General features: G+C 40.7%; 1 protein-coding gene across 1 annotated transcript in view; it reads right to left on the minus strand.

Moving 5' to 3' along the window:
* The window catches only part of PLS1 (plastin 1), a 50,444-nt gene that overhangs the window by 25,264 nt on the left and 2,336 nt on the right, over positions 1-22,844 (minus strand). The window contains exons 2-5 of the mRNA XM_083442761.1: positions 6,033-6,136; positions 4,080-4,243; positions 1,912-2,041; positions 751-883 (exon numbers count right to left, since the gene is read on the minus strand). Coding sequence (XP_083298887.1) covers positions 751-883; positions 1,912-2,041; positions 4,080-4,243; positions 6,033-6,102 — 497 coding nt within the window. The 5' untranslated portion in view covers positions 6,103-6,136. The remainder of the gene's footprint in view (positions 1-750; positions 884-1,911; positions 2,042-4,079; positions 4,244-6,032; positions 6,137-22,844) is intronic.

The following is a 22,844-nucleotide window of genomic DNA, read 5'->3' on the forward strand; positions in this document are numbered from 1 at the left end:
TAAATTACAATACAATTAGCCCTAAGTCAACCACTTCATGGTTTCTTTCCTTCTTGGTCATAACTTACTGCTACATACGAACAAGGCCACTGTCATTTATATGTAGATACAAAAGAGACTGATACCAGCTAACAGCAATTATTTATAACTGCCTCTTCTTGTGTTTATGAAACCACTACTCATGCAGTGAGTGCCAACAGCTATATAACAAAAAAACAAGCCTTCTAAGAAACAAGAAGGGTATAATAGCATGTTCAGGGGAACCCCGAGGCTTGTAGAAATACAAAAAGGAATAATAAGAAATAAATAAAGAATGAGGAAGCAAAACAGAAACAAAACACAGTCCAATAAGGACCATGGAATGCACTGTCTGTTCTCTGGGGGACAGGGAGGGAGAGAGAAATTGGGAGAAAGGGAAGCATAAGGTGCCCTGCCTGGAGGAAACAGGTGATTGCAACCCTAAACAGGGGCATTCTTTTTAGCCTGTAACATTTTGTTGCAGCTCCCACCTTTTATATTCTATTAAGGAGTATGTGGGGCAGTGCAGAAGCTTCAAAATGAAGGCAACACAGGCTTTAATTCCTATTCATTTCATCGAAATAAGAATGCACTTAGCTGTCTCACTGAAAATCAGCAAGTTCTCATCGTGCTTAACTGGATCATGCTTTATGCGTTTCAACATGAAAACTCACCAGTCAGCTTGGTTTTTTGTGATTATTTTTTAAAAACCCAACGTAATGCTAAACATACCAAAGGAGGATGCCATCAGCAAGTGACTTAAAAAGGCTATCATCTGTTGGATCCATAGGGAGAAGGTGCTTACAGTCTGGGTCATCGTGAAGAGCCTTGTTTATCCAGTTAACAAAAGCGACCTTTTCCTCCTCTGGAAAAAGAAAGAGAAAATTCTTAAATCAATCTAAAAACCAGGACAATTACAAAACTTAGTCGTAGAACTGAAAGGGACTCAGTGGTCCATCCAATCCAAGACTTGAGGAAAGAGATTCTATAGCACAATTCTTAGGCAGATTGTCCCACTTCTGAATGAGGAAGAGGAAGAGGAAGCGTTTGGATTTGATATCCCGCTTTATCACTACGCTAAGGAGTCTCAAAGCGGCTAACATTCTCCTTTCCCTTCCTCCCCCACAACAAACACTCTGTGAGGTGAGTGGGGCTGAGAGACTTCAGAGAAGTGTGACTAGCCCAAGGTCACCCAGCAGCTGCACGTGGAGGAGCGGAGACGCGAACCCGGTTCACCAGATTAAGAGTCCTAACGAGTGGTTAGGAAGTTGTTATATTTCTCATATGCAGCTTCTCCAGTCTATCACAGGGTTGCCATATGTCCAGAATTTCCCAACCATAGCCGGTATTTGGCCCTCGTAAGGAGCATCCAGGCGGAAAACGCTGAAATGTCCAGGAAAATCAGGACGTATTATGGCCCATGCCGGAAGTGAAATTTTAACAAACTTCATTTAAAAATAGCTTTAAAACCTCAATTGATGCATTCAGAGTCAAATGACCACAGAATGCTGGCCATTTTGGCTGGTGCTGTTGACAGCTTGAATCCAACAACATCTAAAGGACATCTTGTGGCCTATCCCTGATGTAGAATTTATCATGGTCTGAATAGCCTTATGCACCAAGGAATATGTGTATTCAGAGAATACTTTTAAATTATAAAACTATAATGTTACTCTGGAAAGTGAACTTTAGCATATAATGATTTAATTTTTGTTTTAATATTTGCTCTGGCAGACATATCAGATTCTCCAGAGTGCGCAGTAAGAATTATTGAGAAAATCCAGCAGGTCAGCCTTGAAATATCAGTGCTTCAGCCATTTTCTACTATTCAATATAAATGCTACCTTTACTTCTACAGGATTTTTTTATTTGAACAAATGACAGGTTATTTACCTGAATAAGAGTGTTGGGTCCCCTCGCTAGAAATTGGTGATGTTCCTCCAATTGCAGTAATTCCCTTTTTCTTGTTTATGGATTTCCGGAAGGATTTGCTAATATCTTTACTTTTCAGTTCCTGAATAACCTGGAACAAAACAGAGAGGAACAGTTTCTACATGGCAGACTCAACAAGGGAAAATATGATGCACAAGAGCTACCCCAGGAAAGCGCTTGCCTATGTATGGAGGCTAGGGGACTGCATTGAAAAATTCAGAGAATTGCGAATTTTGAAGGATGACTGCGTTTGAAGTTGCATATTGCTCTGGAAATTTCTAATTAGGCAAGTTCATATTTAAATGCAAACTTAACTTAATTTCTCTCACACTCCTTCCACCTTCCCATCCTTTTCCAACCAGTCCAAATAACCAGTTAACCCAACCATAGTATGTTTTAATAAAGCTGTAATGTCAAATCAGCAATGTAGGAAAAGGGATAAAATAAAAGAGAGGGAGGAAATAACTAAGGGGGGTGAAATAGAAGCAAGTGGGCAAGTGTACATCTTCCTGGAAGGGACTCTATAGAATAAGGACATATATCACTAGTGCAAAATATCACACCGATTTTTTCCCTCTCTCTCAAAAGTGTATGCGAAGATACTGTGATTTCAGATTATGCTAAAGCAGCACTTTGATATTTTTTTTAAATGATGCAAATATGTTTAGGATAATTTTACATTATCGTTATCAGCTAAAGCTGCATAATAGAAGCTGAAGCCGCATAATAGCCAATCAACTATGTAACCATTAAGCTCTTTTTCCTTTCAGACATTACTGGAGATTGCTAATTACAGTCTATATGGTATATTCGCCCATCATCCCGTTCAATTATGCAAGCCCTCCCTATCTTACGATGAGACACTTTGAAAAGTTCCATCTTTTAATAGGCTATATCACTCCTGCATCATTAATCTTTAAAATGCACTACTTCCAAAGTGCTTTTAAATACTATTTTTTTAAAAAACAGCACAGGTTAGCTGTCACTTTGTAAAAACAAAAATGCTCTGCACCGCTTTTATGAAGTCTGAAAATATTACCTGGTTGATAAATGTTTCTTTGTTAGTCCTGGGCTCTTATAACATATCTGTTAAATGGCTAGCATCCAGAACCAACCAAGTAGTTTATTAATACAAAAAGAGCAGCAACACAAGTAATACTCTTATTCATGTCTACTCAGAGTTAAGTTCCACAGGCTGCAATAACAGCTTATTTCTATATAAGCGTGTACAGACCTGCAGCCTTAAGGAGTAATCCAATACTAGAAATACGCTGTCTGAGGGGCTGTAGATGGTGGAAGCCCCTCTATGCCCATTGCACACCATATATGCCACCAACGTAACAGAACAATACACACCCTACCAGCACATCTGATGTGCTGGTTAAAGTGTGTCAAACAAATGGCTGAAATAGAGTTATGGGGAAGATCGGGGCAGCATGGGCAAAAGCATTGTGGTTTCCAGTAACTGCTTTCAAGTTCCTGCTGCTAACTGTGGAGGCAGAGCATAGCAATCGTGGCTAATAACCATCAATAGATCTCTTCTTTATCTTCTGAGCTAAGTGCATGTAAGATTTGGCAGCTATTGCATCCTCTCTCTCTCTCTCATACACACACACCCTGCCAGCAATGCTTCTTATATAGGATTGCTCAGTTTGTTGTAGCAAAAGCAGTAAAATATTCTTCCACCAGGTTGAAGATCAACACATTTATTGTGGCATGAGCTTTCACTGAAAAAAGTCTATTTTAGCGGATACATTTGATAAAGAAGTACCTTCCATTTATTATCAGAACTATAAACCTTTAAATTGTTATTCTGAGTGTGTCTGGTCACAAGCTTTTTCTTCCAAACCCAAGAGCATTTATGAATACCAGTGAATGTTATGGAAGCAGGAACCCTATAGCTATTCCTCAACTAATGTGGCAGGCAAATCCATTCTTTTACTGCTCACATTCCTGGTGTGCTGATACAGTACATAAAGGTGTGTTGTGTAAAGCAAAGCTACAGTATGTAACCCAATATGCTTCTAAAAGCACAGTTTAGTAATGGCCTCATGCTTCATTTATAACCAACAGTACTAAACTAGTTTACTATGGGTAAACAACAAAGCCCGAGAAAGTGGTTCACTTACTGATACAAATTCTTCGAAGTTGATTTTGCCATCCTTGTTGTTATCAGCCACTGCTATAATTTTTTCTACAATTTCCCGGACTTTATAGCCAGGCAAGGGAAGGCTTGCTTCTTTGAAAAGATCCTGAAGTTCGTAATCACTGACATATCCACTGTTATCGATATCTGTAAAGATAAAATATCATACCTGAGGAATCACTTCTCCTCACATGAACCTACCCATGAACCTGCATTCATCATTCAAGCCCTTTGTTGTGTGCCTCCCCCAAGGAGAGCTGCAAAAGGTGGCAACAGGAGAACAGGTCTTTTCAGCAATGGCTTCCTGGTCGTGGAATGCTCTCCCCTGGGCGCAACATACATGCTTATTTTTTTCAACCTGCTGTTTTGTACATGTCAGGTATATTAGAAAACATGTATCTCAAATCTAAAAAAAAGGCTGTAAATAGAATGGGTATCAGGCTTCTGGAACTTGTAAGAGCCACTACCTTATTTTTGGGTGACCCCATTTTTATTCCAGACTGACAGCAAATTCAGGTGGCTGAGTGCCTACTAGAGAGAATGACAGCCCTTTTTCAACAGTCAACTAAAAATGGGGGGGGGGGGGAATCCAAAGTTGTTGTCAGCTTCCTCACTCCTGCCAGAAGATTGCTTAGCTGTCTCTTGAGATACTTATGCCTTCCTATATTGACAATAGACAGCTGACTGTTTTTGTAAAGCAATGAATGTTATACTCTTTCTGGGTACCTTATGTTGCCTTATTCCAATTCTAGAAGCTCAGTTTTCACTGAAGTATAAATTCTCAGAGGCTATTTAAAAAAAGAACACAGCATGCTTGTTGTCTGCAAGCCTTGTGGATAAAGACTAAAGGGAACCTAAAGAAGCCAGAAGCTTTCTGAAACCATTTCAGAAAGCTGAGCCCTAAAGGTATACGAAGGAGAAGAGCAGAAATTTATAGCCTCAGTTAAGCATGCTATTGATTTTTCTTTTTTTCAAGTGACAAAATTATCATAACCTTTAGCTGCAGAGTTATTTATTAACAGAAGCCTCTACAAAATAAGCAAGTATCACAAAGTACAGTTCTCTTGAACTACAAATGAAGAGCAGTATGAGGAAGGAAGGGAATCCTAAAAGATTAATCCATAGACCTTCAATTGCTTCAAAATATTAGTTTATATTCTATTATAAATATTGATGGGAACTGTGGTCTCTGAAGTGAAGCTGGATACAATCAAGATTATTATTTGCCAGTAAAAACAGTGAATTGGGTTGGATCTGAAGTTTCCCTTCCACTGATGGAAGCTGTCCTTCCATTGGAGAATGAGAACCTAATCCAAATTGGCATATTTCAAATAAATGATGTAGTAATGTTTTTTTTTTTTAAGTCCTCATAAAAATATAGCAATGTTATGATTCAAAATCAGTTTCCCTTTATTTTTTTAAGAAAGAGAGAGTATATTTCTTCCCCTCCCCTTTGGCATGCATAGCTAGCACATTCAAATTTCCTCATACTTATATCCTTCCCTTTCTCCCAATGAAATCACAGAACAGATTGTAATATGGAGTATGACATACATGGCACAACAATAAAAAGTAAAACTAACATCATCATAACAACGTTATACAAAGTGGTAGCGGCAGCAAAAATGCAGATTACATTCCAAAGGCCCAGGTAAACATGGTTTACACCTTGTACCTAAATGCAGCCAACAACCTAATCTCATTTGGGAATGAGTTCCATAACTGCAGAGTCACCACAATGAGTGGCCTGTTGTGGAAGCTGGCCACAAATACAGGAATCACTCATAACTAATCACAAATGTCTTTAAACTAAAGGGACAGAGATAGCCTATGAAACACTAAGGGGGGACTATGGCATGCTTCTTTAAATGGCAAACTGTTTGGCCATCCCAGAACAGGACAGCTCAAAGGGCCTGCAAAAGCTCTGCACACATACCTATTTTACTGAATGCTTCTTTTAGTTCCTCCAGTTCCTCACGAGAAATGGTTGTTATGTTATTCTCCATCTCTTGATTTCCAGTTGTTTTCAGTTCTTTATTCCTAAGGATAATGAACAATACATGTAACAAAGTATACTCTTAAATAGAAAGACTCAGGCAACTGAGCAATGGAACTATGCAGTAAAAGTATTCTGTAATTAATATTATATCAATTAGTATTTCCAACCTATGCTATTTGGAGTACCTAGACACTACTACCAAACCAGGGCCAATACATGCTTTATTCCCATAGTTCTCACCATGCAGATACAACTTTATCAGTAACAACAGCTGGCCCAATGAATGTCTCCTGAATGATGACAGACGCAGTGGTGTAGTGGCAATTTAGCAGTGCAGGAGCTCATCATGACAGCCCCCATAGCCATGACCCCATAGACAGTCCAGAAAAACAAGGAAGGGTCATGGCTCAGTGGTACAGCTTCTGCCTTGCATGCAGAAGGCCCCAGATTTGGTCTCCAGGATGCCCAGGTAGGACCAGGAATGTTCCCTACCTGAAGCCCTAGAGACCCTCTGCCAGTTAGTGTAGACAATAATATGCTAGATAGACCAGTGGTCTGACTCAACATAAGGCAGCTTCCTGAAAAATGCAGCAACTGTACTGATCCAAGATATATTACAGCACTCCTAAGAGCAGCACTAAATTGCAGCTGAGTTACAGAATAGGAAGTTGGCAAAGGGCCACACAGCGATCAGCACGTTGGACTTTGGCTTGGGAGCCTGGGCTCACACCCGTGAATAGCCATAATGTTCACAGTCGCACCTTAGGCTAGTCACTGACTCAACCAAGCCTATCCCAGGGTTACTATGAGAATGGGTGGCACTGTGGTCTAAACCACTGAGCCTCTTGGGCTTGCTGAACAGAAGGTCGGCGGTTTGAATCCTTGCAATGGAGCGAGCTCCCATTGCTCTGTCCCAGCTCCTGCCAACCTAGTAGTTTGAAAGCACACCAGTGCAGGTAGATAAACAGGTATTGCTGTGGCGGGAAGGTAAGTGGCATTTCCATGCACTGTGGCTTCCATCACAGTGCTCCATTGCACCAGAAGCTGTTTAGTCATGCTGGCCACATGACCTGGAAAGCTGTCTGCGGACAAATGCCGACTCCCTTGGCCTGAAAACAAGATGAGCACCACACCCATAATCGCCTTTGACTGGACTTCAACTGTCCAGGGGTCCTTTACCTTATGAGAATAAAGTGAGGTAACCCACACTCAAGTGTGCCAATCAGACCTCAAAAAGAACATAAGAAGAGCCTGCTGGATCAGGCCAGTGTCCTGTCCTCTGAGAGGTCAACAACAAGTGGGACATTTGCAGTTCCCAGCAACTGGGATTTGGAAACGTACTGCTTCTTACAGAAGAGGTGGAGCACATCCATCATGCTTAGCAGCCAATGATAGCCTGGTCCTCCTTATTCTCTTTTAAAGCCATCCAGGTTGGTGGCCATTGCTGCCTCTTACGGGAGTGAATGCCAGTTTAACTATACTGTACACAGTGTATAGGAAAGGGACAAAAGTTTTTCTCCATCGACTTTCACCGTATCAGGCATAATTTCCATCAAGAACAATGAGCAACACAAAGATGTGTATGTTAAACTGCAAAGTAGCACACAGTCTGCTATTTCACATGCTCATTACAAACCGATGATGAGAAAACAATCCGTATTTTGCAACATATCTTTTAATATCAAGGACAGGCACTTTTGTGTCTCTTAAAGTAGTGCAAGAAAGGCTTTCCCAGGTAGATGAATGAATACAGCAGATGATGTAAAACAGGCACGTCCAAAGTCCATTTGGGGGACTAATATGGCCTGCCGGTCGGTTTAATCTGGCCCCTGTGGCAGTTTATTTCCTGGGGTAAAATCCCCAAAAAAGCTCAACAACTTCAATCCTAAAAAAAGCTCAGCAACTTTGGGGTACAATTGTAAAAAAAAAAGCTCAACAATAACAATGTTCACTTCATCAAATCTGGCCCTCTTTGAAAAAAAATTTGGGCACCCCTGGTGTAAAATCAAGGTCAGTGACTACTGCAACATGTCCTTGATAAATAATGGTGCATAAATAGCAGATTTATTCCAGACTCTCCCACATATAACTCCACTTTATTAGTTGCTCTGCAATGCTTACGCAATGTTTTTGAATTATTGCCACCAAGAGGGGCACTCTTGCACTACTGTACAACAAAGGAAGGAGTGGGGGGCAGGGACCTGGAACTTTTGTGGCAAGAAAAGTTACAGGATTTCAGCAGGAAGTTAAAGGACATTTGCTGATATAAAACAAGGCAGCATGACTGCCCCAAAACTTTCACAGGCACCAACAGTATTGAAAGCAAGATCATTGCCCCAATCCTATTGTATCTGCCATTTACATTTTTTAACAAAGCATGGTAATTGCATGTATGCAATTGATATCACATCTAGCCTGGCCCTTAACTGCCAAAACCTACGGAACAGAAAGATTATCCCTAGGATGCTTTGGGAGCTTTTATTGCAAGAGAAAACTGGACAGACCACTGGCAGTGATGCTTTATGTACACAACGGGGTGGAGGAGAAAGTACAGGCAAGCTGCGTAATATGAACCAATAGTTGCCTCCCAACAATATTATTCTTTTCCTTCCCTTTATGCAAACAAAATAAAACAAAAATAGTAATGTTAATATGCACATGGCTCATTGTCTACTGCAGACACCAAACTGAACACAAATGGTGAATAGCGTTGATGATCAGTTTATCTATAGAAAAACAAAACAACCACCAGGGTAATTTAATTGTTAAAGTTGTGATTAGAGACCCTTTTCCAGGTGACCCAACACTGAACTTTAGGCAGGTAGTGAATGGGGAAAGGGCTATTTTGTGGTGGCACCCCTAATTCTGGACTGTTCTCCTCAAAACTGTTCCTTGGGCACCCAGCTTGAGGAACTTTAGCTGGCAGACTAAAACCTTTCTGTTTGTCTAGGCCTGGGATGCCCAACATGGCGCCCGTGGGCTGCAAGGCACCCTCTGACACCCCGCTTGGTACCTAAGGCCCACCTGCCCCTCCCATTTAAAAAAGTAATAATAATTGAGGAGGTATATGGAGTTGTTTGGTTGAGCAGCTTGCCTTCTTTTTCCCCTGAGTATTATTTTTGGGAGTGTGTGCAAATGTTGGTAAGCATTATCAAACAGCAAATATCATTTTTTGTCTAAATAATATTAGAGCTATTTGTAAGAATTTTTAAACAATGATCATACAACACTATGCTCTGACCTAACATACATTTTATTAGGATTAAAAATACATTTTCTAGAAATCACATCTTGGGGGAGTTGTGAATTTTCTGTCCCGTTATTCTGTCACTATTTTGCTACTTTTACAGTGGTACCTTGGGTTAAAAACTTAATTCATTCTGGAGGTCTGTTTTTAACCTGAAACTGTTCTTAACCTGAAGCACCACTTTACCTAATGGGGCGATTTCTGTTCTCAACCTGAAGCAAAGTTCTTAACCCGAGGTACTATTTCTGGGTTAGCAGAGTCTGTAACCTGAAGTGTATGTAACCTGAAGCGTATGTAACCCGAGGTACCACTGTACTAAAATGATTCAAGGTGGGATCTGGGAGTATGATTTTAAAAAGAAAGAAATGAAAGGGGGGGGGGAGAACACAAGTTGCAATCCTATGCATTTCCACTTGGAAGTAAATCTTATTGAATTTATTGGACATTCTGAACAAACATTCTTGAGATTGTGGGTGTTTCCTGAACGGGCAATAAACCTAGCTGCAGAAGTAGGGTTTGTAGTAAGTGTTCTGCAGTTTGCTTGTGAAAACCAGCAGTACTGCAGTTGGGACAGGCAGGAAGATAGAAAGTGAATGCAGAGGGACAGAAAAAATTGCAAGTTGGTGGGAAGTGGAGTATTCTGCAGTGCTGGGCATCCTTCTGGGGATCTGACGCAAGTGAGCAAATCTGCAAGTTTGTTTGTGCTAACATGAGGATTAGTATTAGTGCAAGGGGATTTATTCATCTCTGAAAAACCAGGTGGGCCGAAAACAATACCTTTCCAGCATCTAGTGCTATGGGCAATGCTCACCTGAATTCAGAGAACAGAGAGTGAAAACTAGTTCATTTATTGCAGCTGTTCACAGAACAATGACCAGGAAATGTGCCATCCCATTCGATACTTTAATTCTGCAGAATGAATGTACTTTGATAACACTTTGCATAGTTTACGAAGACAAGACACATTCATCTCTTACGTTTTAAAGATCTATACTACACTGTTATTGTCAAAAGACCATGATCCATATAAATAAAACTCAAGACAGGCAAAAGAATAAATGTGATTTGCATCCTGTTCTTTCCACAACACTCATCATCTGTAGTGGCTACATTTTAAACATGCTTGTGAGAAAGTTTCATTACAATTGTGCTTCCTGTAAGTAAAACTTGGCTGAATACCACTCACTGGCTTTAAACTCCCATGTCCATTTCCACAGTCATAAAACACTCAGTCCAGAGCAGGCCCATTCAGCATTTTAATGGGTTATCACAAACTAGTTCTTAACTTTCACCATCAGCCTCTCTTGACTTACACCGGAGAGGTCAGCAACCTTAGATCTGAGTCTTAAAAGAAGCCAATTGGAAAACCCTTATTTATTACCCACAATCCTTAAAACAAATTTTGAAGAATATTCACTGTTTAAAAAACAAACTGAAAATCTTGGGTGGCCTACAGAGACTTCTGAGAGAAAAAAGCCACTATTAAAGGGCGGGGGGCGGGGGGAGAGAGAAAGCTTACAAACTAGAGACAGTTCAAACACGCAATTATAATTGGCAAAGCTGGCTTAGCAACCAGATTTTCTAGCTCACATTTTAATGGGCACGAGCAGCCAAAATTTAGGACCGCTTTCTCATACAGTGGTACCTCAGGTTACATACGCTTCAGGTTACATACGCTTCAGGTTACAGACTCTGCTAACCCAGAAATAGTGCTTTAGGTTAAGAACTTTGCTTCAGGGTGAGAACACAAATCGGGCTCTGGCGGTGTGGCAGTGTGGTGGTAGCTAAAGTGGTGCTTCAGGTTACGTACGGACCTCCGGAACGAATTAAGTACTTAACCTGAGGTACCACTGTATTTCAAACAGGTAGAAAACATAGTTTTAGATTATTCCATATCTGTGACAATGTGACCACACTTCTCTCACCGGTGCTACATTCTGAGAAAGTTCCATATTTAAAAGCCACATTCTATATAAAATTATGTCCAGTTTGTCGATTTTGAGCTCCTGGAAATACTGGCTCCACAAGTCGGTGAAGCTGCAAGTATAATCAGTTCAGTCCTTGCCAAAGCAGGACTAGGCCATACACGCTAATGCTAAAGATTAGCACAGCAGATCAAGATACAGAGCCACTGACTATGCTATTTAGTCTCTCATTAGTGAAATCTAAAATATAATTCTCAAACACAGATTTGCACTATTACTGCCAAGTCTCACTGTGTCGGTGTGTGTGTGTGTGTGTGTGTGTGTGTGTCTGTGTTTCCTTCATACTATGCTTTAAGAAAGTCAGCAATGCCTATTTCATGAGATGTAGGTTACTTTCACAACTAAAAATAGAAGTCAGTGCCCTTGGATATAAAGGATAACTCGCTTGACTGCAGGAGTTGGGGGAAGCTAGCTAGAAGTATAAAAGTTAAGCACCTGTGTGAGTTTAGCAACAGGACAAGACGGCAAGGGAGGTCAACCTTCCCCCTTCCTATTCGTTCTTACAAAGCTCTGCTTCCTACATGAACAGACCCAGCAAACAAACAGTAGTTATGAAGGCTATGGATGGGTGAATGTGTCAGTTTCGTTTTATCTCATTTTCTCACTCTCCCAGCCTTCAGTTCAGTTCTCCACATTTCCACATCCATCGGTACTGTATTTATATATATAAAAAAATAATCCTTGTGAAAATTCAACAGCACTTTAGTGCATTTCCCCCAAAAGACACCTATTTTGCAAAGTAATTTCCCCCAAAATAATGCATTTCTGTATGTTATTTTCACCAATATATGCATTTATATGCACACGCTACCCTAGTATATGCATATTTCTACACAGAGAACTGAACTGCAAAATTTGGAGAAGTGTGAACTCATCTGCAGTTTGGTTCCTGCTTTGTTTCGCAAAGTGTGAATTCAGCAAGTTCACCTTTAAGTGTGAACTCAGTCAGATTTCCCCTCCATCCCTAATGAAGGCAAGGAACATTGATAGAAAAACTGTTTTAGGTCAACCCTTACACACCAAATCCATATGCATCCAAACACCACCACCCACTCACAAGGGGGGAGGGCAATTCAGATAAGGAGCACAGTGGTCTGAATCCACTGGGGTGGGGGCTGCCCTGGATATTTGTGTAAAAACTCTGTAGTTAGAAGAACAGCTAGATAGCAAAAGCAATATATAATTAGACAGCTTCAAAAAGGCAAACAAAATCATGGAGGATAAAGAAAGGGTTGCCATACGTCTGGAATTTTGTTTTTGCCAATTTCCCTTAAAACTAAAAAATGCCCAAATCCTTTGTGATTTTGAAAGAAAGGCTCAACTACTTTTCTCTTTTCTGTCTGGATTTTCACTTTTTGAAATACAGCAACCCTAATAAAGACCATTAATGCCTACTAGCTGTGGTGGCTTTAGGCTACGTCCAGGATCAGAGGCCTACCAGTTTCTGCACATGAAGAAAACCCTCAAATCCTGTTTGAGATACACTGTCCAAATGGCCAATATATCCGATTTCATGCAAACATTTTAATTTGGATACTTTTGGAAAGATTTCAGTTTTATTAGCTTTCATAAAATTGAAACCAAATAAAAACTTACTGGTTTACAGTACAGTTCTGAACTGGGTTTCTTTACTATAAGGAGACACTGTTCTATGGCAAATGGATGCAGGATTACAGGAGAACATCTCAGATCCAGATTTGAAAGGACATAAGGACATAATAGCAGCCCCTCTGGATCAGGTCAAAGGCCCATCTACTCCAACATCCTGTTCTCACAGTGGCCAACCAAATGCCTATGGGAAGCCCAGAAGCACAACTTGGTTCAACAGCACTCTCCCACTTGTGTTCACCAGCAACAGGTATTCAGAGGCATATTGTGGATTCAGGGGAAAATATAATGACACAGTCCACATTTGCACTGCCACTAATATTTTGGTTCCATCTTCTTACCGGTGCAGTGTTTGTAAGGCTCAGCACAAATGTCAGCATTTGGTCTCCCTGATTTTGCTAGACGATTGAGAGGAACTCAGCTAATTCACCCCTAATAAGTCAAGACTTGGGCATGAATGTTGCCTCCTCAAAAGAGCAGTGTGCCTGAGGCAATAATAAACCTCTGTGGTGTTTGTTCTTCAATTGTCTTTTTCTGCACACAGGTTATCTCACTTGAGGTGCAATTCATACAGCAGGCATGTGTCCAACAGGTAGATCACTGGCTCGCCCCAACGAAGCTTAACAAGTTTGGGTCCCCTAAAAAAAAGTTCAATGTTTCTGCCCTGCACCCCCAAAAATGGGGTTTCCTCCTCAACAACTTTGACCTGAAACCCAAAAGAAGGGGGAGTAGATCACAGTCTCTTGGGTTGGCCACCCCTGTCATAGAGAAATAAACATACAAATGTGTATTTACACTATCAATTTTCAGTAAATCCAACTTTGATTAAAATTAAGCATATAACATTTTAGCCACTAAATATGTGTGTGGAAGGAAAAGTGATCACTTGACGATAGCTACCTACCCCTTCACTCCTCCCCCCTTAAGCATTGTGCCTCAAGTATTCATACATAAAACAGTCACCCAAATTCATCAATAGTATCAGTTTCACAGTTTGCTTAGCCTGCATGATTGAAAAGGATCTTAGCACACATGTGCTTTGTATTGTATTCCGCTTCAGTAAGAAAACACTACAATAGAAAAACTGGATGCTATGGAACAGGCCGCATTAAGATAACATTTTCTCTGAAATACTACAGCAAGCAGAGCTAGCAGCAGCACCAATATATGCCATGTTGTCTTAAAAAATGCCATTATAAGGACTTCCTTTTTTGTTGCTGGAGTTTGCTTGACAGCCTTCTGAGATATAGTATTGTATGTCTTTCCCTAGGCGGTTATTATATCCTGATGGTGGGATATAAATAGCTGCAATTGCAACATTAGGTTTTTTCAGTCAGAAAAGTTAGAGCCTTCTTTATTTATATGTATATAGGCTGCTTTTCCCCCTGAAATTTTTCAAAGGGGCTAGACAACCATGAAAATTTGATCCACAAAAAACACACAGAAGCAGAACAGAATAGCAGTAAAACCACTACTAAGGAGCTGGGAGGTGGGATACTTTAAGGAGCCATCTGATCATTTTAACAGGCAGGTGGGCTCCTAAAAGGAGTGTCTGACTTCTCTTAAACCAACACATGTTTCCTCCCCCACAATCCTTCAGCTCCAGCAGTGGAGATCTGCCCCTCCACAGGACTAACTATGACAATCCAGAGAAATGTGAGAAGAATAAGCATTTGGTCTGGCAAACAAGTAGGATGGCCACTTAAACAACGCTCCCGCAGAAAGAAAAGAAAGATGCATCATTAGAAAGGAAGACAAAAAGCGAGCATAGATTGCATGTGCTAATTTATACGGACAGATGTACTGTAATTTAAATAGAAATAAAATACATCTTAGAGTAGAGGGAAAGTCTGTGATGGGTGTGCCTGCTCGGTCTAGGCTTTTTATGAACACAGACTTTGGGCATTTGTTTCAGTTAGGGCTTGGTCTACATGCACAGCAAAATGACCAGGCAGAATCCTGAGGCAGTGAACGCTATGACTTGTGAGTTGTAGAAAGCAGTAGACTTTACTACAACAAGTATGGGATATCACTTTGAATATTCCCCCATTTTTGAAAAAAACTCATTTTAAGTTTTTTAAAAAATTAAGCAAACTTGGCCATGAGGTGGAAAACACTCCTTGCTGTGCCGGCTTTCTAATTGCAAGTTTATTATTTTTTAAAAAAAGGGAATATTCAGAAATGTCACCCACCCGAACTGTCACCTTCCCAAACCCCTCTCCCACTGAGCTTTCATCAACTGGTTTGGTTTCTGTGACAATCAAAGAAAGTTGTAAGCTTGTGCTTCAAAGTGCAGCGTGGGAATAATCAATGTGGTTGTCTCCAGATGTTGTTTGACTACAGCTCCCATCATCCCTGACCACTGGCCATGCTGGCTGGGGATGATGGGAGTTGTAGTCCAGTAACACTCAGGCCGCAAAGGGGGTGACCCGGGGAAAGTACCAAGGTCCAGACAGAGAAGCCTGATGTGCTACTATCAGCCTCCCTGACCTGTGGTTCTAAACCTTAGCTTACAATGTCAAACTAAGACTAGGAGACTCAAATCTCCACCCAGTCACTATCTCAGCATAACTGACCTCAGGGTTCCTGCAAAGATACAAATGGCAGTGGAAGCATGCATACCACTTGGAGGCTCCTTATTCGAAGAAATAAAAATATAGATGCAATAAATAATAGTAGTAGTAATTCTAGAACTTCTTTGCAGGTTATATTTGCAGCAATATCACCTGCAGAAAGGGAGCAAGTGAGCCAGACACAGGTTTACCACTTCAGTAAGGGCTAAGCCTTCAGAGGCCAGAACTCCTGCAGTGAAACTGGGGGCTAATCGGCTATTTTAAGGCCACTCCAGAAGCTAATAATGTAGTGATCAGCATAAATGAACAAAAGGTCCCAGCTTCAGAAACAAATCTTCTACTCCCAAGTGCAATGAAGTTAATTAGTTATCACAGTGAGCTTCAGGAATTTGTATTATTGAAATATCTGAAAGACATTAACAACGGTATTTATTACAGGGGAATATGGCCTTCTGTTACCCTGCTAATTCCTGGCACAACTCTACATGGTTCAAAAGATTATTAGATTAGATGACTAAGATACTATACTACAACCAAGACAGGATTTTCCGTCATGGAAAGACTTTCCGCCCACAGTATTGATGTTCTACCTAGATGTATTTGTCTGAAAGAGAATGTAATCTACATGGCAAGAATTATTAAATTAGGATACCCTTTCCACTTCTGTCATTTTCTTAACAATAATAAAATACTGTAATAACACCTTCAAAAAGCAGAGAATGATTTTAGTTAAGTATTTAAAATTTGAAAAGAGCTGGATAAAGCATTTTATTAGAGAACCTCAAAGCCCTTTAATGTGTACAAAATATTTTATCTGTGGGTTCAAGGAAAAATTACTATAAAAGGAGAATTCCCTGGATGTTGAGATCCAGGTTGGGGACAAGTACTCTTTGGTGAAAAAACCCCAACAGAGATTTAAAATGGCAATATACGCGGCAAAGTAAAGAGTGGAAATACACGCTATTAGATCTTCCAAAATTTCCCATTGCCCCTTGCATAGGAAAAAATACACACACTTTGGTAAATTAAAGATTGGTTTACTTAAAAATTCTTTGAAGATCTGATCCATATGCTTCAGAAAATTGCTCAGCCAGTGAAACCTGGCTTAGTTACAAAGTGGTGAATGTTCCTAAATTATTGGTATAGCAACACGAGAATGGCTTGTGAGAGCCATGCAGCTAAGCTGGAGCAACCAGCTTACACCTCTTCACACACTGAGCTGCTCAAGTAGACTGGGGTAGAACAAAGCCTTGATTACCTAGTTCCTCCCAAGATGAGGGGAACTGGACATAGCTAAGCCTGACAGTTTACTTTATGGTATTAACTCCTTCTTGCCCTAATTAGACTTTAGCAACTTGGTGATAGGACGCTTACCCTATAAGCATTTTGTGTACCACTCATTACTCTGAAAAACACTTGTAACATTCACTTGCCCATTCGCTAGACTGGGCTGCAACAAGAGCCATTGTGGAGTAATGGTCAGAGTGTTGGACTAGGGCCTGGGAGACTGGGTTTAAAATCCAAACTTGACTGTGAGGCTCATTGGGTGTCCTTGGGCCAGTCACTGCCTCTCAGCCTAACCAACCCCACAGCCCAGTTGGAGGGATTAAATGAGGAGGGGGAGAAAGACATACGTCACCTTGAACTCCTTGGATTAAAAGCTGGGATAAATGCAATCAATCAATCAATCAATCAATACATACATACATACCGATCTGGTAACACTACATGTGAATGGGCTGATCACACATGTCAAATGTATTTGCACGTGCTGGGCATCGATAGTGCAGCTGGAAATTTTTAGATCGTGGGCTTAATGGTCTGCTGTTATACTGGCACTTACATGAAAACAACTTTTCCCACATTAAGGGGAACTTGCTTTAAAGGTCCACACATTTCTGATCATTCATTCATAAAATACCTTAGGGGAATGCAGCACTCCCTCCTTTGGTTCCCTTATCTCTAAATGTTGCACACTTTGCTGTAACATGCGCAACTGTTCTCTTCACAAAAGGATGAGTCTTCAAATTCTATTCTGCAATCCCCTGCTAGCAGAGACAAGGAGAACCACAGAAATAGTGCACTCAGCTCTCTTGGGGATGCAGGACCTCATGTTACTCTCCCTCTCGCTCTCTCTTGACCTACTTTGGGAAACAACAGTAGCGGCATTGACAGGCTGTGATCAAGAAACTGCCATAGGGAGTGCACGGAGGGATCATAGTGGGGAAGTAGATGTAACAGATACAAAAGGGACGGGTAGGGTGGAAACATCTGTGGTTCATAATAGAGCATGAAGCTTCTAGCAAGAAAACGTGTCTATAAATGTAAAGCTATTAGGAAAATTACAGGCTAACATTTCTAAACAGAGTGATTTTGGTGAAGAACACATTTGGCAGCAAAATTAAAGGATTCCAGAAGCAGTGATAAAAGGAAAAAAAGCTTGAGATAAAGGGAAAGGATGCTAATGACAGGGGAAAGAAAGAGTGTGCAAAAGCAATTCAGAGCGGTTTGCACGTTCAAGTAGAAATTACACATTGAACACATCTAATAATGTGAGCTGAAGGGCAGCGAGCCAAAATTTGAATTTATTTTTAAAGGACTGAATTACTCAGCAGTTCATATATAATTGTACTGATGTCAGCACATCTGAAAACTTTCCAATGTGTACTGTGGCTTCTTTTTGGCTGAAAAAGTCTTTCACACTTGTGCTACAATCTTAAAAGTAGTTGAATGCCACTCCTCAAAATTACTTGCCTTGTTACAGAAATCGCTTATCAGTCTTGTCTGTAATTGCACTCCCTCAAAGAAAAAGATTCTACTAGTATTGAATATTCTCTATCAGTTCTTTATCAAAACCACTTAACAGTGTACCCACACTTTAATCTGAACCGCAACTCTATAGGACTCAGGCCCAGAACCCATTTCCAATACTGGGGTTCGCACTGGGACAGTGTAGGCACTCTGAACACATACAAAGGACATTCTAAGCCAGACTGTTATTTGGCACAGCAGTAGGTTAGTTTAGCAGCATCACTGAAGCAACCTGTGATATTAGTGGGAGTCCTCAGAATCTGTTATAACCAAGTACACATATAGAATCCAGTGCTTCCACATCAGGTACACTTGCCTCCAGGCTATGATTTATTGATTTATATCCCACCTTGCCTCCAAGGAGCTCAAGGTAGTGTACATAGTTCTACTCCTCATTTTATCCTCACACAACCCTGTGAAGTAAGTTAGGCTGAGAGTGAGTGACTGGCCCAAGATCCTACAGCGAGCTTCATGGCTGATTACGGATATGAACTCTGGTTTCCCAGGTCCTAGCTCAACACTCCCAACTACTGCACTGCAAGTGTGAACTCTGGCACTTCTTATTCTCCAGACTAAGAGGTGCTTGACCCTTATATCATTCTGCTGTACTAAAGCCTACCTCTTGGATCCTGAAGAGTCACCAATATTCTTTACCCTACCCTTCTTCCAAGGAGCTCAGGACAATGTACATTCTTCTTTCCCACCGCCACCAGTTTTAATTCTCTCAACAATCCTGCAAGAATGAATCCACCAAGAAATAAGCCCACTTCAGAAGCGACCTACCACAAGTTCTAAGAACAAGTGGAGGGAGAAGCAGGGTCATGCCTGATGGACATCCTGTTGGCTCCATCCAAAGACTGCATTTGGTTGAAGGCATATAGACTCCTCCATAGGACTGGGAACCCAACAGAAGCAGGCACTCTCCCTACTACATGTATCCCTGGAATTCATGGGATAACATCTGAAGGGGACTATAGTGACCGGCTCAGTGTCACCTGGTGAGTTTAATGAATAGGGCTTCAAAGCTGGGTTACCCTCAGCAGAGTCTGGCACTCTGTCCTCACCACCATATTTGTCAGTTCATCTCTCAAGCATCTGTACTACAAACTTATATTTTGTTTAGGGTGTTTCCAAATTGGTGTTTATTCTGGGGTTGGTGCACTCCCCCCCCCCCCAAGTGTCCACATCGTTGGCATCAAAATTAAGTATATTTAAAAAGCATATTGATAACTACCTGTTTGCAGTATCTGAATGACCCATTTGCAATATTAAGCACCCATGGTGCCATCAAATATGACATCCTTAAGAGCCTGCAATTCTAGTCACAGATACTTGGGAATAAGTTTGATTGAACTCAATGAGAGTTCCAAACAGCCGTGTGCTACAGTTAGGTAAAGTGCTGAAAAAAATATGTTACATATCTTTACTGCCTCCCCTATTCCCTCTTCCCACACAGAATTACAAGTATCAGAGTCTTCTGGGAAGAGGGAATGGATGTGGAACTAGTTTTAAGTTTATTGTATAAATATGCCCTTGGAATTAATTGGAACAGCTCAAGTTAAAACCTGAAACAGCTTGTGACGCAAAATGTAGCATTCAGGTTTATACAACCTTTTTGTTAAACAGATATCAAGCTTGTTGCTTTATTATAGTTACTGCCCAATATACAAAGCTATTAAATAGGCAAATTAATTCTGAAAAACTGACATTGACAGTGGAACAGATTTATTTGGCCTGCACTTATGGATAGTAATAGTAACTATATCTGGTTAAAGGTTGTCCTCCATCACACAAGTTAAGTTTAAATATTGCAGAGACTTCATGCATCCATAAACCCTTCTTATGTCTTACTGACAGAATCTTCCTCTTTCTATTTAATTTTAGAACCATGTATAAGGTCAGAATTCCTCACAGTTAAAGAAGAACAAGTAGGAAACAATGTGGCAATTTTCAGCAGTAGTAAACAGGCATATTACTGTAAAAAGGATAGTCACTATTGTCCAACCGGATCAATAAGGATCAAAAGTGAACTAATGCTCAAATAGAGTGATGAGCAATTACGTAACTCAGAGAGACACTCAAAAACAAAACATGCAAAGCTCACACAGAAGGCCAGTTTACTAAATACGCATTGCAAATATACAGTATCATAAGAGAAGAGAAGTTTCCTTGTCCCTCCACCCAAAAGTTTATCCAGAGAAGCCGGAGAGGCCCTCCTGAACATTGTGGCATAGGCTCTGTGGGCAGAGGTCCTCCCAGTTTGGAAGTGATTCCTTCTTCCCAGCAGCTCTGCACAGATCTTATCCCACGTTGTTCAGGCTCCCTGACCCCTAGGGTTCACAAGGCAGCAGTGGGAAGGAAGGAATGGAAAAATTTCCTCCCATGAATTTCCTTTAGTTAATTTACCTTAGGATACAAGCCACTGAATTATATTCTAGAGCTGGAAAGCATCTGGAAAAAAGGAACTAAAACGATCAAGGGGCTGGAGCAACCTCTTATTTGGAAAGGCTATAACTTTTGATGCATTTTAGTTTAAAACAAAAAAGTTATGGACATGATTGTGCTGTGCAAGATTGTGTATGTTGTGCAGAATGTTGACGGCTTTCTCCCTCTCTCAAAATACTAGGATCATCAAATGAAGCTGAATGTTGCAAGATTTAGGACAGACAAAAGAAGTACCCTTCATTTTTGGAGGGGGAAAAGTGTGTCCTATAGGGTGAAAAATACGGTACAGTGGTGCCCCGCAAGACGAATGCCTCGCAAGACGGAAAACCCGCTAGACGAAAGGGTTTTCCGTTTTTCAATGTGCTTCGCAGGACGAATTTCTCTATGGGCTTGCTTCGCAAGACGAAAATGTCTTGCGATTCTTGAGATTTTTTTTCGTTCCCCACCCCCTTTTTCTAAGGCGCTAAGCCGCTAATAGCCTTTTAGCAGCTAATCCGCTAATCCCTTAAGCCTTTAATAGCCGCTAAACCGCTAATAGCGCTAATCCGCTAATAGGGTTGCTTCGCAAGATGAAAAAACCGCTAGACGAAGAGACTCGCGGAACGAATTAATTTCGTCTTGCGAGGCACCACTGTACTTCTTTACCCTGTGTATAGTTAACTATGGAATTCCCTTCCACATGTTGCAGTAATGGCCACCAACTAAGACAGCTTTAAAAGGGTTTAGACAGCTTTATCCTCCACAAATTTGTCAATGAGAGGTGGGTCACTTATTTCAAGCCATTATCAGCATGTGCCTAAGTCTCTGGATGATCATAACCTACATGCATATTCAGGCAGAGATCCCGAGGTAAGTTATTTGCTGCTAAATTATCAACAATATCTTACTGAGGATGGTAAAACAAGGGAAATTTAGGCCAGAAAAACAAGGATGAAATCTTAATCCTATATAAATAATCAATAAGACTGTTATAGACTTCATGCAGCTACAGATAACACAAATCATTTCCTGTTTCCTATTCCATATTTCTTTTCTCTTATCCTTGCCTATTTAGCTAAATGGTTGGCTTACGTTTCACAACAGGATGAGGCATTGGTGTAATATGATAAATGCTGGCCTCCATCTCCCATCAGCCCCAGTCAGCATGACCAATCGTCAGACATGGAAGTTGCAGTTCAGCAACATCTGGAGGGCCATAGGCACCCCAGCTAAGCTCTAAACACACTCCTTTCAGTTCATCACTCCAGGTTCTAAGTGAAATACTGATTACAGGTTGTTCTGAACAGATTATATATAAACACACAAGCACAGCACAATACATAAAGCAGTGCGATCAAAGGTGAGCTACCTAGCCCATTAGGCTGACACTTTAATTACCATATATGGATGCAATTGCCAGTGATCACACTTGTTATCAAGAACAGCCAAGTACCCAAGGGAATAGATATTTTCTGAACTCTTGCAAACACATGCATCTGCTACTTCTCTTGCATATATATTCATACTTTATTGCTTTAATTGGTCCTTCCTTTAGCATAGATGAAGTAAACTAACCTTCTACATCAAATACTAATACTATACTGCTGAATGCAGGAAGTGCTAGTTTAACATATATATGAAGCTGTTGGGAACATTTAGAGATTTTTGACATTGAGTGGTATATAAATGCTTTAAAATAATTAAGCAAACAGGCAGTTATTTGGAGATTTTGAGCAAGCTTTCATCTGTAAGCTGATGACAATTAATTTTATTTTTCTGTGCCGAGTTAGGCGAGACTGAGCAGGTCTTGGACCAGCGCTTAGATGCTGACACTGGAAAATGAATTCTCATAAGACAGAAGCCCTGTGGGCAGGTAGTTCCTATGTCTGAAGCAACAGCTGCATAGGCTTGATGTGCTCTTAGAGCCATTGTTGTCATTAGAGGCTCAAGTGGTCTCCAGGGCAAGGACTGCCTTTTACTGTTGCTGGCTGGTTTTCCAGCCATGGCCATTCTGAAGAGGTAGAACCTTACCACAGTGATCCACAAACTGGTAACCTCAAGACTGGACTACTGTAATTTAGTCTGTGAGGGACTGCCCTTG

Source organism: Podarcis tiliguerta, assembly GCF_965153285.1.
Source record: "Podarcis tiliguerta genome assembly, chromosome: 5".
Classification (NCBI taxonomy): domain Eukaryota; kingdom Metazoa; phylum Chordata; class Lepidosauria; order Squamata; family Lacertidae; genus Podarcis; species Podarcis tiliguerta.